At 37.8% G+C, this 15,643-nt stretch overlaps 1 protein-coding gene across 1 annotated transcript in view; it reads left to right on the top strand.

The window, feature by feature from the left end:
* The first annotated feature begins 333 nt into the window (after nt 1-333).
* The window catches only part of LOC111871679, a 28,149-nt gene continuing 12,839 nt past the window's right edge, over nt 334-15,643 (top strand). The window contains exons 1-2 of the mRNA XM_023864941.2: nt 334-440; nt 13,567-13,708. Coding sequence (XP_023720709.1) covers nt 395-440; nt 13,567-13,708 — 188 coding nt within the window. The 5' untranslated portion in view covers nt 334-394. The remainder of the gene's footprint in view (nt 441-13,566; nt 13,709-15,643) is intronic.

The following is a 15,643-nucleotide window of genomic DNA, read 5'->3' as shown; positions in this document are numbered from 1 at the left end:
TATCCAGTCCCTGTCTTCAGTAACACTCTGCAGGTGATACTATCTAGAGCGTGACGTCACTGGTATACTGATTTAACGTGTTGGTAGATATAAGGGGAGTGGAGACCAGAGGCTGTGGCCATTTTGTGTCGTATAGCTCAAGACCAAACTGTTGTGCGGTGCGAACGCAAAACCCGCCAATGCTGCAGTGTTCATGACTAGTCGGTGAAAGTAAATTCACGTTTCAGATCTTATAAGCTTGCTTACAGACTGCATTGGTTGGTGACTGACTTTAAAGAGGAGTGTGTAGTTCTTGTAGCGCATGCGCGGTTAACAAAGGTATAAAATAAAAAGAGACGTCCGTAAGCTCCTTCGCGCAGAGAGGTCGGCCGTTCTGAGATCATTTCTGGCCAGGATGGCGAGATCAACTGTGTTATTGTGCGTCCTCCTCTTCGGTCTAGGTAAGTACAGTCTTGCAATAAAAACAGATTACGCTATGTTGTCTTTATAGTGAGCACCTGTTGAATCCCTATGTTAATGGTCTGTACTTTATTTTAAAATTCCCGGTTGATATAAAAACGGAACTGACGTTGTCAAATGAATCTTCAACGACACCACGTGTGAAAGGAATCCAGATGGAAGGCATTTATGTAAAAGAACGTGAAAGTGGATTGAATAATGGTTTAATGGAAGCAGTTACAAAACTACCATATCACCAGTTACAGAAGTATATTCTTATAAACTGTGCAGCTGTTTTCGAAAGTTAGGAAATGACCCCCGTAATTTCTCAATGAAATTATTGCTTTTTATTTAAAGCCGTAGTATTACTGCTGTTTTACATACACATACATTGCATAATGATCTTTTTGTTGTTTTTTATAAACGCAGGAAAGAAAGTTTGCCTGCCTCCTACGGGACAAGTAGTTTCACTCGATCGGCATCTATAAACGATTTCACTTAAATTTCAGGTTCTTTTAAACAACTGCCATTAAGTACGGAGAGCAACTTTTTGCTGCAGATTTCTCAGTTCATTCTCGGTCATAACCAAATAAGCAATCACTCTGAACTTTCCGGCGTCTCCGTTTCGGATAGGTATTTGCCTTTTTTCTTATAATTCACGTACACAACTGATGTCTCCTTGAAATATATTTTCTTATATTTTTAACTAATATTCGTCATTGTTTTATGGTTAATGAAGCTTTTAAAGCGTAATCGATTTATTTTTCTATAATTATTTTTCATTCCGATAGGTCAAAAGTTGAACAATTTATTTTTAACCTTTCATGTCTTCACTAGTTTACCTTGAGGAAATGGAATTTCAAGAAAAGCAGCATATATAAATAGACATATATATAGGAAAAATAAAGGTGGTAGAGAAATCTCTGGCATGTTTACCGAGGCTATTTCGCCCCTTCTCTGCTACCTACGTGGCTTTGTTCCTTTCCATTTCAGAGTGTTAAAGTCCGTTAGCTAAGGCATTATGAAGCCCAGCGGACGTTTTCTTCCTGCCCATGGAAACGTGTAGAGATAGAGAAAGGGAAACTACATCTTGAAGTGGCAAAGAAACTGGTTAGCAACAGGTTTCTGTATGATTGACAGCATCTTCTTGTGGTCTTAGATTCCGTGGTTTCAACACAGATAGAAAGCTCACTGGGGAATCCACATGAGTTACAGGGTAGATTACAGGTGACAGAAGAGATAATATCCAACGCGCGATGTGCAATACTGGAAAGCAGTTCGACTGAAATTTCTTTCCGTCTGTCATTGACTCGAATATGTGTTACATGATTCCTCATTTGAATGCTGCCATATACAAGTAGAAACCTTTTCTGTTATTTGAGAGCTAACAGGTGTGAATGAAAATCATTTTGATTAACACAGTACGACCTCTACAGGCCGAAAAGTCGAAGCATGTTATAATTTATACACTAAGGAACTGAGCTCAAATTGTCGTAATACCCAACACAGCGTGAGAAAATCCACAAAGCATAGTCTACGCACAGCGATTCTCAGATAATGCCATCAGCTTGTTTGCTTTGATATTACAAAGTACCATTAATAAATTATAGTATCCAGTGTGTTATAGAGTTCTTTCCACATTTGACCTTGCTTTCTCTTCTTTACACTGCATTTCTAACAAAGTGTGTGTATCCTCTAATTGAAGATCTATCCACATTAACAAGAAACTGTAACTGAATAAGGCCACGATTGTTGTTACGGCAAATATTATCCTTCGCGCATGAGCATATGAGAAATCTTTTGCTCCAGAATGGCTCGTCTAAGCTTTGGGGTGAAATTGTGCGCCATTCTAATTTCAGTACCTAGGATCGTGAAAACACTGCAGCGTGACACGAGACAGATGGTTTGTGTGTGCAAAGAAATTATAATGGAAATTAATTATTTATATAAGATTTGAGGTTTTTACGGCGGTGCCTATGAAGAATGTCGTCTTCTGGGGTGTGGTGCCATGTAAATATTGTTAAAACAGACATTTCAGAGGAACGTATCGCCTCCATCTTCAGGGTATAAAAATCGCGAGCAAGGAACCGGCGTGAGCAGGTGGCTGCAGTCACGTTCCTCCGAAACATCGGTTCACACAAGATCTACTCGGCGCCACATCCCAGAAGACGGCATTCTTCTTAATTATTTATGCTTCAAGGCTTTCAATAATAATAGGGTAAATCATTAACATCTGCGTCTTATACAATTTCTACAATTATTTACTACAGCGGCATTGACTCAGTCCTACATCAATCGAAGCCGCTGTTTAAACTAAGGACATATCTGTCGAAGGAGATGGGAAAATTATAATGAATACAAGTAGTAAATATCTGGAAGAAGGTAAACTATTTCAAAGCACTAACCAAGTAAATATCTGGAAGAAGGTAAACTATTTCAAAGCACTAACCAAGCACTCGCCCGGAAAACAAAACAAGATCTCAACTATATCATTCAGTAACCGAGCTGATAGTTAGCCTGGGGAAACAATCCCAAGCATTATTGCTAGGCCAACCCGCTCTGTCACATGACATATTTTAGCTGGGTACACGGAATATTCCTCAAACCAGCCTAGCAAGTCGGCTCAAGCTCTACATTTCTTATTTGTACTTGGGAGGAGTCCGATTCGTTTCTCGGCCGTAACACTGGCTATTCTAAGTTTGAAGAAAGCCGTCTTCCGGGATGTGGCGCCGTAGATATTGTTAACCGACGTTTCGGAGGAACGTATCGCCTCCATTTTCAGGGTAGAAGAAAAAAGAAGAAAATCCGCGAGCGAGGAACCAGACTGAGTCTGTTAGCACCATGAAGATGGAGGCGATAAGTTCCTCCTAAACGTCGGTTAACACTACACGGCGCCACATGCCAGAAGACTGCTTCCTTCATAGTCACCGCCGTGAAAACCTCAAATCCTACATATTCTAAGTTTCTTCGTTTTCTTCAGTCTTCGAGGTAAAATAATGGGACAGAAACGCAAACAGAACGGTTTCGTTCCATATCCTTTCCAGTTTGTCTTTTACTAATCACCCTATATTCACCCCTATATAATCTGAGATACCGAATGGTGGCATCGTGGCATCAGGCATTATTTGTTTGTAGTAGACAGGGTGCTTCACAAAGTTCGGAGCGAACATCCTCGCTGCAATTAAGTGCATATTGCAAGTTGACTCTACAGATTAACAGAGCTTTCTTTCCGTTGCCAGAAGTCATGTACGATATTCAGCTCATGCTACAACAAGGGTCTGTCACGTTTACTGTTTTCTAAAGGCCAGAAATATTTTGTTCACTGCGCACACATATAACAAAACTGACGTTCAGACAGGGAATATAAAACCGATAATTCATTGCCAAAACTACATATATTTCAAGCCCAAACCCGCAAAATTAATGAAGCTCAGGATAAATACTATATATCTATTCTTTATGGTGTTAATGCGAAGTTAAAAGAAGTAAATGCATTTGTTATTTAAGACTAATTTAATAATTAATAGTACGTTGATACTATTAAAATGTAGCTTATTTACTCCATAAAATAATTAGAAAGTGAGATTTCTTCCCCTAGGCCAATAGGCCTACATTTTATTCTACCTCTTCCCTTTCTTTATTATTTCCATAATACCTCTCTCTTCCTTCTCTTTGCTTCTTCATTTTTTCCTCTCTCATTCAATTTCCTTTGTTTTTTCTAATTTTAATTTGTTTCTGTTTCAATAAACTTATTTTTTCTTCCCGTTTTTGTTTCTCTTGCCTTTTTTGTTTCTGCCTTCATTTCTCTTTTTCAGTCGCCTCTAAATCCTAAGAATGTTTGGAAAGCGACCCACAAATCAGACTCAGTTATCTTTATGAGGCACATAGAAAATACTCCATTTCACTTCAGTTCAGGATATCACGTGCAATGTTCCAAATGCAGACTCATACAAATAAATAGATGTATACATCAGCCGTTTGTTCACACGAGCTCAATAAATTGTGTATGAAAATACTTCTACCAACAAAGATAATTAATTTCATACTAAATAACAAATCTAGACTTCCAGAGAACACGGAAGTTCTTACTGATCGTACAAGAGGAGTATCTTGCTCTAAAATGCAGTAATAAGTTCATGGAGGGAACAATGTGAGCATTCGTGCAAAACCATATAAGACAAGCAGGTTTTCGAGTGGTTATGAAAGGTTCCGGAAACAGGCATTATTGCATTATTATTATCTTAAATCTAAGTTTACAGAAATACATTTCTGAAAGAAAATTAGGCCCCGACATCCAAATTTAACAGAAAATTAAATTAAATTAAAAATTATAACCTGTCTTCTTTCGTGTGATGATGTAATCATTTAATGACTTAATAGTAAAAGTCAGTTACGCCCAACAGCTCTTCGAAGCTGATGATGGAGCCAGTAAAGAGAGCTGTTCCCATAAAATCGCAGAACATTATCTGCAATACACTATAAATCTGTTGTCTAAGAATACCGGGCCACTTTGACATTAAACTGTTCTGGTTTCTTCATGATAAATTCCAAACACTCCTTCCCACAGCTATAAGAATTGTTCCCGCAGGAACACATATCACATTCTATGACATACCTAGTTTATACTGCCTGTAAATAAAGGGGAAGTAGTTTTAACATGAAATTATTTTGGTTTATGCGTGACCGATTTCTATTAAATAAAGTACGCGTTCAATCTTCTGTAAAATTCGATTTCTCTATAAAATTATACTTCAAGGAGGGCCCGTGCGAAAGAAAATAAATCGTATGGTTTTCAGTTCCATGTAAAGTTGCAGCTTATTCGTTTGCCTAAGTATTGTGTATAATGCAATTTACTATTTATAACAATTACCATCATTTGTGCTATCACTGTTGATACTGTTGTTTTACACCATGTATCATGTTAACATAAGAAGATGTGAATATTTTAGTAAGATCTATCACAACACAATGTTTCAGAACCCTACATTAAGCGATATTAAAGAGGTGCAAATATTGTATTTCTGGACACTATCATTCGCCTTATTTTATTCAAAACACGACAGTTGTATTAATATACCATTGTAACAAACTTTCAGATAACAGTATGGTTTCCACTTCAAAGGTATGACTGGCCGCCATGTTAGCAATCTTCATAGTAGGAAATTGGTAGATATAAATTTAGGATGATCCCCAGCTGCATGATGTTAATAACAAAGTTTCATATAAATCCGGATATTGAGAGCAATTACACGGATATTATGGTATTATAAGCCTATCTCTCCTTTCAAGATGGGGTAAACTTTTTGAATTCGCACATTCTATATTCTGCAGTAACAGACTAAGTATATAAAATGTCTCAACACACGTACAACCTTCGTAGATATCAAAATTCCTAGAAAACTGGACATAACAGCTTTATGCAAAACATGCTGTCTAGTTTTCTCTGTTTACTGCAATGAGATTTACAGCATGTGTGGAATGTCCTGCCTGGTTACAGAACAACACGTAGGAAGGATTCCAAAACCGGTCCCGCAGTGACTGAATCACTTGTTTAATGGACACAACAACATACATAAATTCAGATGCAACAGACATAATATTATCCCTCCCACATCTGTGGCGTGACTTGAAAACCAAATATGTCTCTTCAACACATGCCCCAAGTTAATTTAACTCTCCAGCACTTCATAATACAGATGGATATTCTCAAAAAGTCTTCTACCCTGAATGGGAGGCAGCATATGACTCCGAAATCTTAGTACCTATATACCAAACCACATGATGTCAGATTCTAGAAAATAGCAATCTCATTATTCTTAAACTATTTTCAATGTCAACTATATTCAGGCTATGGAACAGAAGGAGATTTCTTCTTCCCTCGAATTTTCAGAATTACAGGCGATCTGACAAATTTCATGACAATTTGCTTATTATTTAACACGTATTTGTATTTTCAAAACTGCTTACGAATAACAGCGACCGAATCTTCTATTAGGTAATAACATGCATAGTAGGCCCACTAAATTGCAATTATTAAAAAAGAATTTTGCTACAATTCCTTTCCATCCATCCTTCAGAATTAAACACACTGTCGGGTTCACTACCCTAATTCAGTTCACTTCTTTATTATTATTGTGCCGATCCAACAGCCAAAATGCCAATTACAGACACAGCACAGGGTAGATAAAAGTAGTTACATACTGGACAAAGACAACATAACGTCAAGGCTAATTGAAGATAAGTACTGGCGGAAAAACATATTAATGTGTTAATCTACCAACAAACAAACAAACAAAAAATAATAATGATAATTTAATTAACATTACTCTAAGTTGATATTGACAATTGAGGATTGTAAAGTTTAGATATTTAGAAATAATAATAATAATAATAATAATTCAATTCAAGTTTATGTTCGTGCAACTAATAACAGTAACAATTATAGCATACTATAAAAAACGATTGAGGAGAACGTTCCTGGTTCCGAATCACAATGTTAATAACATTTTATAGAAATATGTAACAGTTCGAGGCTTCTTGGATTATGAATTTATGTCATTCAACTTAACTGACTCTTCACGACTGCCCATAAATAAAGAAACTGATTAAAACATAAAAATAATCTACAATCGCGAAATGAAAAATGCCAAGAAGTTCGAGACAACATAATTTTCTCTTATATTTACCGCGATGAAGTAATTTCACTTGAACTATACTTTTAAAGATCATAAATAAGCAATACCCACCATTATTATAAGTTAATTATCGATTCAAATACTTCACATTCAGCATCTGCCCTTATCTCGCAACGACGGATAACTTAATAAGACTTCGAGGACAGTGGAACTTCAACTTCTCGATTGGCAAAAGCTTCATTCTATGCGAAAAATGTATTTCAGACAAGAGGAAGAAGCTGAGTTCGCTTTACGAATTTCGGTTTCCATTTCATTCGACCTTCGAAAGTTCGAAAGTAATTTTTATAAGAACCTGAAACTTACATTCTCTAGGTCCCTGTCGGTTTATTATCGAGCCCCCCTTCCCCACTGTGTACAAGCAATTCATATAATCTATGCGATAAATTTTGTTACGAGACAGTAAGGTAACTAAATTACCAGCTGCTAACTAAAGTAATGATGAACTTAAGTAGGAGCTTACGTTAATCTCCGGCAGAGAAGTCTTGATGGTGCCTTCTTGTAAACAGAGTAGTTCATCTAGAACAAGAATAAAACAAATTCTATATTACTATAGAAATAATGACATAAGGAAAATGTAAAAGGCAAAGTTGTCCCTGTGCTTAACTAAGCACTACGCCATGAAATGTATAGGCGAGTGGAAGTATAGATTACGCTTCTTGACCTCGGCACTAGTTGGAGGTGAGTAGTCAGCTTCACGCCCATGCCGCTTTACCCCCTGGGAAAGAGCCCCCGGTACCCATTGGATAGGGTGCTCGGTGGGTCCCAGAAATGGTCTGGACGAAGTGGAGAAGAGAAAATTCTTGCCCCTACCGGGACTCGAACTCCGAGCCCAGTATCGTCCAGCCTAATGTTTCCAATTTTATAATAAAGAAGACATGACATTATATTTTAATAATATTACGTAAAACAGTATAGACGATCGCCATACTGATTTTCTCTCATAAGGATCTCATCCAGAAAATCTGAGTTCGAGGCCCGGATGAGAAGAAACTGTCACCGGAGGAGCCCCAGGATACACCTTTATCTTACATTGCATACCACCGTCGTTTTTTCAGTGACTCCTTTCTTACGTCACTGACAATGAGTAACAAAAACAGTTGATAAATGTAACGAAATTAATAAGTCTTAATATATCCTAAACAAATAATGTCGAAATGGAGACAAAGTTCCTATTTCCGAAATCTCTCCATCCAAAATACAGGTCATGCAGATGGCGTTTATCTCATAAAAAGAAATGTATTATTTCCCAAAACAGCAACGGAAAAACTCAAGTCAGTGAAAGGCCTATAATGAAAAAAAAAAAACTAAAAAAAAACTTCACGATTCAAAAGACTATGGCAAAACCTATGTAGCTCACTGCTTATAATTATGTAGTTATTGTCAGGGATTCCATGATGCTTATTGCTAAAGTATGTAAGAATTTCAAGAGCTGACTCACATATTGTGAGATTACTTGGCATGTCAGGAAAGGAGGGGCGGGAATTTCTTCATCAACCAACCCTTTTTCTTGCTTCGCCTTCAAGTGGCCTCAATTCACTTCTCCCACCCGACTTTATCATGTTGCAGTGCTGTTGACCTCTGTTGAACGGACGTATCACGTAAAGAGAAACTGAAATGTGAGGAAGAACAGAAACGTAATGTGTAATTACTCTGTATGCTATTGTACCTGCTGATGACCATGGTGTGTCACTGTTCTGCCTGCATTTCAACTCTGCCCCTTCATTACGTAGAAATAGAACTTTGTTTTCCTATAGGATGTATAAAAAAAAGTTAAACTTCTCAATCCCAAAAGAAAGAATAGATAATTTTCTTAAACTGAACATACACTCTGAGTATCTCGTTTCAAGGAGAACATCAATAAATATTCGCAACATCTCATGCTTTCTTTGCCATAAAATTATAAATTCGCTGGTAAATATTCCATAATTTCTTCTTTGCCATAAAATTATAAATTCGCTGGTAAATATTTCATAATTTCTTCTCTTAAAAAAACTGTGTCGTGAAAATATGATCGTACGAAAATCAAACTTCGCCTATTGCGTTCTAACTATGAAGTCAGAAAAAAATAAAGATTTTCCGTTTTCGTTTTCTAATATGTTTCAAGAATACGTATATGAATATTTGTAACAGATTCTAAGCACCCGTTCTGAATTATTTTATGTATTCATGAAGTCGAGCCTACAAACTTCTACTCATCTAGACGTCGAAATCGCTCCCGTACTTAAAGGGAAGGTCAGGAATGGGAAGCCGTTGCCTCACTTGCAAGCTGGGGTTAGACGCTTAGCCGCTCATTCAAGTCACCTCATCTTGGCTGAGTCAGATCTCAACGACCGGAATACGGCTCGCCCGTGAAGAAATGCTATTAGCTAAATGCAACTTGTTCCCACGCACAGATCACGACTTTCCACGCGTTTTGGAAGCTAAGCACAGGTCAGGTTACAATCAGAGGCTGATTACCGACAGGGAAACGCCTTCTTTTCCTTCTATCCGCCCGCCCGAAGCCAAGACTTGTTGCTCAATAGGTCAAGATTGCTTCACACCTGTCAGTAATTTTGATAATATTAGATGTCATTAATATCTCATAAGAAAGGAAAAAGTACTTCAGTAGCGACTGGATGGATAAGCATTTACCTGATTATGTTCCAAAAACCTTGACCGATTTGAACAAAATTCAAACAAGAGGCAAACCATATTACAGTAGTAACATAACAAAGCGTTCAGGCAATACTATAAAAATTAATTGCATTTCGATGAACTTAGATTGGCCACAGTTACACCAACCCCAACGCATACCGTCGTACTTTAGAAGCTAACAGCTCAGCTGCCGAAGAAATTCCCCACCTTTTATGGACGTCGACTGTGCCAACCATACCAGTAACTCGTAACGTCTTCTTTTAATGAGATACGTCTCCCTGGTGGTGGTATTGTAAGAACGAAATATGTAAGGATAATATCATGCAGGAACACGTAGTCGACGTAAGCAATATCCAAAGGAATATGAAACTCTTCAGAATATTATACGTGTCTTGGAGACACTTTATACCCTAAGTAATATTATATGGTATACAGAATGTCCAAGAAGGAATTGTCAATAATCACGGAGGTCATAGTATCGGTCACTGTAAAGCAACAAAGTGTATATGTACATGTGCCCTATTCCGAACGGTTTCCGAGATAGAGCTATTTCACTATGCAGTAGTTTGGAATTGGCGTCCAATGCTGTCCTTTCCTACCGCATGTGAAGCGTTAGTTGGCCGTTGTGACTCTTCATAACGACAATGTACGAGTGTTGTGAAAAATGCCGCAGATCATCACAAATGCCGAATATGCTGATATGATATTCTTGCATGAGGTGCAAAGTGCATCGATGTTGACGATGAAATTTTTGAAAATGTATTTCTGTGATCTAGTGGTCAGCGTCCCTGATTACAGATCCAGAGCTCCGGGTTCGATTCACGGCGCTAACAGTTTTTTTTTTTCGGGGAAGTATTGGGTCTGGATCGGGGTCCGCTCAGCCTCGTGATGATAATTGAGGAGCTATTTCAAGGAAATAGCGGCTCCGGTCTAGAAAACCGAAGATAACGGCCGTGGGGATTCGTTGCACTGACCACGCGACACCCTCTATCCGCAAAAGTTGACACTAAATTCGCCGCAAGCGGCGGTCTCTCAGTCGGTATGGTTCGCTTGCGGACTGAAATCACGGAGTTTTTTCTTTATTATACTGGGTGAACTGTACCAACTTTGTCACTTGAACAATAAATACCGGTATTACAAACAGTACATAATCTCTCTTTCTTATCAAAAATTTTGGAACTGTACAGTGAAATAGCTCTATCTCGAAAACCGTTCGGAATAAGACACATGTACACATACACTTTTTGCTTAGAATGACCGATACTATGACCTCCCTGAATACTGATCTTACCTCATGGGACACCTGTATAATTTTTAACAGGTCAAATTTGTACAAACAGTCCTGTTCGTATCCACCTGATGAATCTGCTTCAGATTTGTGTTAACAAAGTTGCGAAACAGGACAGAAAATTTTGCCCATGCTGTAAATTTCTTCCATAGCTACAAAAAAAAATTTATACTATAGAATTTCTTGAATTAATGGTGCCCGTAAAATGTCTCTCGCTCTTGACAGCTGAGTGTATAAAATCAGTAGGATTCAAGGCGACCTGTTTCTCTTACGTGCATTCAGCCAAGTAGGAGACGTGACAAAACTATCCAATTATATCAGTGTTACCAACATAAAATCATTACGATACCTAACTCGAGTACGATCTTCTGGGTTATAACACCGTGTAGTTTGGAGAGAGTCAGAACTTTCGGAGAAACATATCGCCTCTATCTTCAGGGTCTAAGAGTAAGATAAGCAAGAAACTAGCAGATCAACTTTTATTGGTTTCTTGCTTGGTTTACTCTTCGACCCTGGGGATGGAAATGATGTGTTCCTCCGAAATGTCAGGATCTCCGAACTACACTGCGTTACAACGAAGAAGATTGTATGTAAACTTCGTAGTCATCCTCGTCAGGACTTCAAATCCAACAAATTATTTATATCCTTGATCACATTTTCTTTATTATTTCTTATAGGAGAGGTAACATCTTTTTAGCAAGTGGTCGTACACACCGGTGCCTTATATTCGTCATCACCTCCAGGAGAATGGGACGAGAGTTCCAAAGGCACTGAACTTTTTCTCTTCGCTATTCATCATTCACAATCATCCAATTCTTTATAATCTACGCTATAGAACTACTGAAGAACTTTCACTCTGAGCATGTCACTAATTCTGTTTACTCACAATTTCAATCGAGTGAAAACGTTTACAGATGAAGATACATACAGACAGCTGCAGGAAATTAATTCTATGTTTGATGCTGGCCTACAAAGTCCTGGAGCATTCAGCAGTATAAAAATTAAATCCCGCGACACAAAGATCAATCCTGTTTTCATAAAATAAAGAGATATCGTGTAAATTTAAATAAAAACATTTCTTCTCTTTACGCACTTACTGCTAAAGTTCTGTTTGTAGCTAATAATTAAACATGACTGATATGAGGTTCTCACAGAGGTGGTTATGAAAAGTCCAGTCTCTTGGGTTATAACGTCATGTAGTCCGCTGAAAGTCAACCGACGTTTCGGAGGGACATTCTGACTCCACATTCATCGTCGAAGATTAGGCCAAGTAAGAAACCAGCATGAAGAAGGTAGCAAGTAGAGCAAAGGAACATGCTGTCTCAATCTTCAGGGTCGAAGAATAAGGCAGTCTCTGCTTGCTACCTGCTTCATGCTGGATTCTTGCTTGGGTAATCCTTCGACCCTCAAGATTTAGGAAACATATTTCTCCGAAACGTCGGTTGAATTTTAACGGATTATAAGGAGTTAAACTCCAGAAGACAAGACTCCTCAACAATTAAACATATCAAAAATTGTGTTAAATGTCATTATTATATGTTACTCAAGAGACAGGCTAAGGCAACAAGTAACGTAAATACAGGCAGGAGAGTGGAGAAAACGGGGGAAAGTGTTGATCTTGCTTCCTTGTTCGAACACACTTAGCACATTTCCGGTAAGCAGCTATCTCGTTTTTCAAACTTAGTTACGTTAATTAATCTAAAGGTTTTCTTTCCAATATTACGCGTTGTAGAACTAAATGCGATTAAATAAACCCGTCAGTTTCCCATATAAACAGAATACGGGTCATGATAAACTATTTTTCTTGTTTAATTCGCCAAAATTGGTTGACTAATGAGTTTAAAGCAGTCTCGACCATAATTATTACTTGTAATTCTAATAAGATATACACAAGAAATAACAGAAGGAAATGCGCTTAACGCCACAAAACTATAGTATTCACCAACACATGCTGGGCAAAAAAGAAAAAGTGGATTATACTTCAAGATTTAAGATTAAATCATAAAATTAGGAAAAGAGTAACGACAGTATATAAGGAAGCGCAGCAATTTCGCTGAAACAATTTTACCGCGCCTGATGATGGCCAAATAGGCTGTAACATGAGTAAAATATGACAAATAAAGACATGCACCTTGAAATAGTTAACAGTTTTAAAAATTTTAATTTTGAATTTTATCACTTTTTTGTGTGAGATGCACAGAAGATGAAAGTGAATACGTGAGAAAAATTGTTTTGCCATCTTCACCTTCAGATTTTATAGGAGTCAGAAAGGCAAAATTGTAAAGTAAACAGAAGCAATAACTTCCTCTTCTTTCTACGTGCATTACTTTCTGGTTATATCACTGTGATTCGGTCGCCACAGCCTCATTAGCCGAGGGGAATACGAAAAATTGTTACTAACATTTCAACAGGATGTACTGTACCAGACGCGTTCAGGCTTTATACCACACATTCCTTTGTTGTCTTGTAGATGTAGGTTTTATTTAATACATGCACTATTATTTCACGCAGCTGTGGCATCAAACCTCAGACAAAAACGCCAGGAAGAGGAAGGTGATGCGGACGATCAGTCAGTGGACGAGCTATGCGAGAATCGACCACCTGATGAGTACTTCCGGCTGAGTACAGAGGGCGACTGCAGGGATGTCGTGAGGTAAAACAAGTTCTCTAATTAAAAAAAAAAGTTTTGAATGAAACTGCTGAAGCGTCACAAAACTGAATGCTAAAGATATCAGCGACTCCTTAAGAGTAGGTATACATAAAACACTACGTAGCATTCAGCAGTGTTTATTTCAACATAAATTTGTAACTTTACTTCTACTTAGGCTTAAATATTACCTAAGCATCCTCACGTACATAAGTTTCCAGCTCGTTCCGTTCCACTTTCCCTTAAATTTTCTTGCAACATACCAGTACCTAACAGTCTTGTATAACTTAAACGGACGATGTTACAAACAAAATAATAATAATAATAAACGTATTGTTTCTTTTTAACAATGTAAATGCACAGACCTCGAAATCATCTTTAAATTAAATACAGTACATAAAGGTACAACCGGTCACATAGCCGCGCGGTCTAAGGCAAGAACTGTCTTCGCTCGCTCGGACGATGGGATCGTGGGTTCGAATCCCACATAAGTCATGGATTTTTGGTGTGTGTTTGCGTTTATACTGTGTTTGTGTCGTCATGTGTGTAGGTAGCGGCCTTGCGACGGGCTGATCACTCGTCCAAGGAGTCCTACCGTCTGTGAAAAATGATTACGGATTTGAATAAGAGGCCTGTGAGCTGAATGCGCTGGAAGAGCCGTTGAAAGAAAACATAAAGGTACATGAATTTGACTCAAATGAACAAGACAATGCAAAGTTTCATGAACTCCATTTACGGCATATTAACATCCACATAAAACCACCATTCAACAGCAACTAAAAATAATTTTAGAGCTGGATAATGAAACGTTTCTTACGCATTTCTTAACACCTTCTTAAAATTATTAAATTTTAATAAAAAAAGATCACAGGTATACATCCAATTTAATTCTACAACAAACCATGTATTGGCAATATTGCCTATCGGCTTTTGTAATTAACATGATATTTTGTAAGAAGCAAGACTACCCATGGCAATATATATTCTGCTCCAATTAATTTAGAACATCGTATCACAGAACAGAGCATATGTGCGAAAACAATCTATGTAATCGAAATGGACCATTTGAACATGTGAGACAGAATCAGTAAATAGGTCACAAATGGAAGTACGACAGCTGTAATGGACGTAATAGGTTTTCTATGTGTATCACTAGGTTGCAGCACAGTCAAGCTTCAAGACAGTCAGGGTAGCAGATACGCATGCGCATGTTCACAGGCTGGTTTCAGCAACCAAATTGGCGACAGTACTAATGGGTGTACTACTGAAGAGCAAGAATGAGAGTTTTCAGAAGTATCAGGAGATTCCGCCTATCAGACTGGGGAAAACTGAAAGGAAATATATATATAGCCGGCATTAAAAATGTATTTCGTAAACGTGAAGCTAGGTCATTACACAGAAAAATAATAAATCCAAGTGAACACAGCCGACAACAGATTCCCAAAACTTGCATCTTGTTACAAACCAGAGGGAAATATAGATATGATTTAAAATACAACTAGAAAGGTGGAACAGACTTGAACCTAAGCCGCGGAGGGCAGAAAAAATAAGTTTCTTCAATGCACTTTCTCCTCAACGTGACAAATCATGTGATAAAACACTAATTACATAATGAAACTAAAGAGAGTTAGTATACCCGTAAAACATGCTTTAAAACATAACCACAGGCATACTGGGGCCATATTTTAGCTAAAGCAAGGCTGGGTGAACAACCTGAACTCTATACGAAGTCTCTGATATGGGTAGTACGCCAAGATTAGTGAAAAATCCTACTAAAATTCATCGGGGAACCATTTTATTCGTATCATCAAACTATATCCCTTCCACATCTTTATCTCATTCTCTCCTTTCTGCGTAAAACAACGAATTGAGTTACAGCTTTGTCCTCCCGATTACACAATTTTGAATACAAAGCTGCCACCTATGTTCAAGAGCACGGAA

Source organism: Cryptotermes secundus, unplaced genomic scaffold, assembly GCF_002891405.2.
Source record: "Cryptotermes secundus unplaced genomic scaffold, Csec_1.0 scaffold262, whole genome shotgun sequence".
NCBI lineage: Eukaryota > Metazoa > Arthropoda > Insecta > Blattodea > Kalotermitidae > Cryptotermes > Cryptotermes secundus.
The sequence above is the reverse complement of the archived record's forward strand: the minus strand, read 5'-3'. Positions and strand labels throughout refer to the sequence as shown.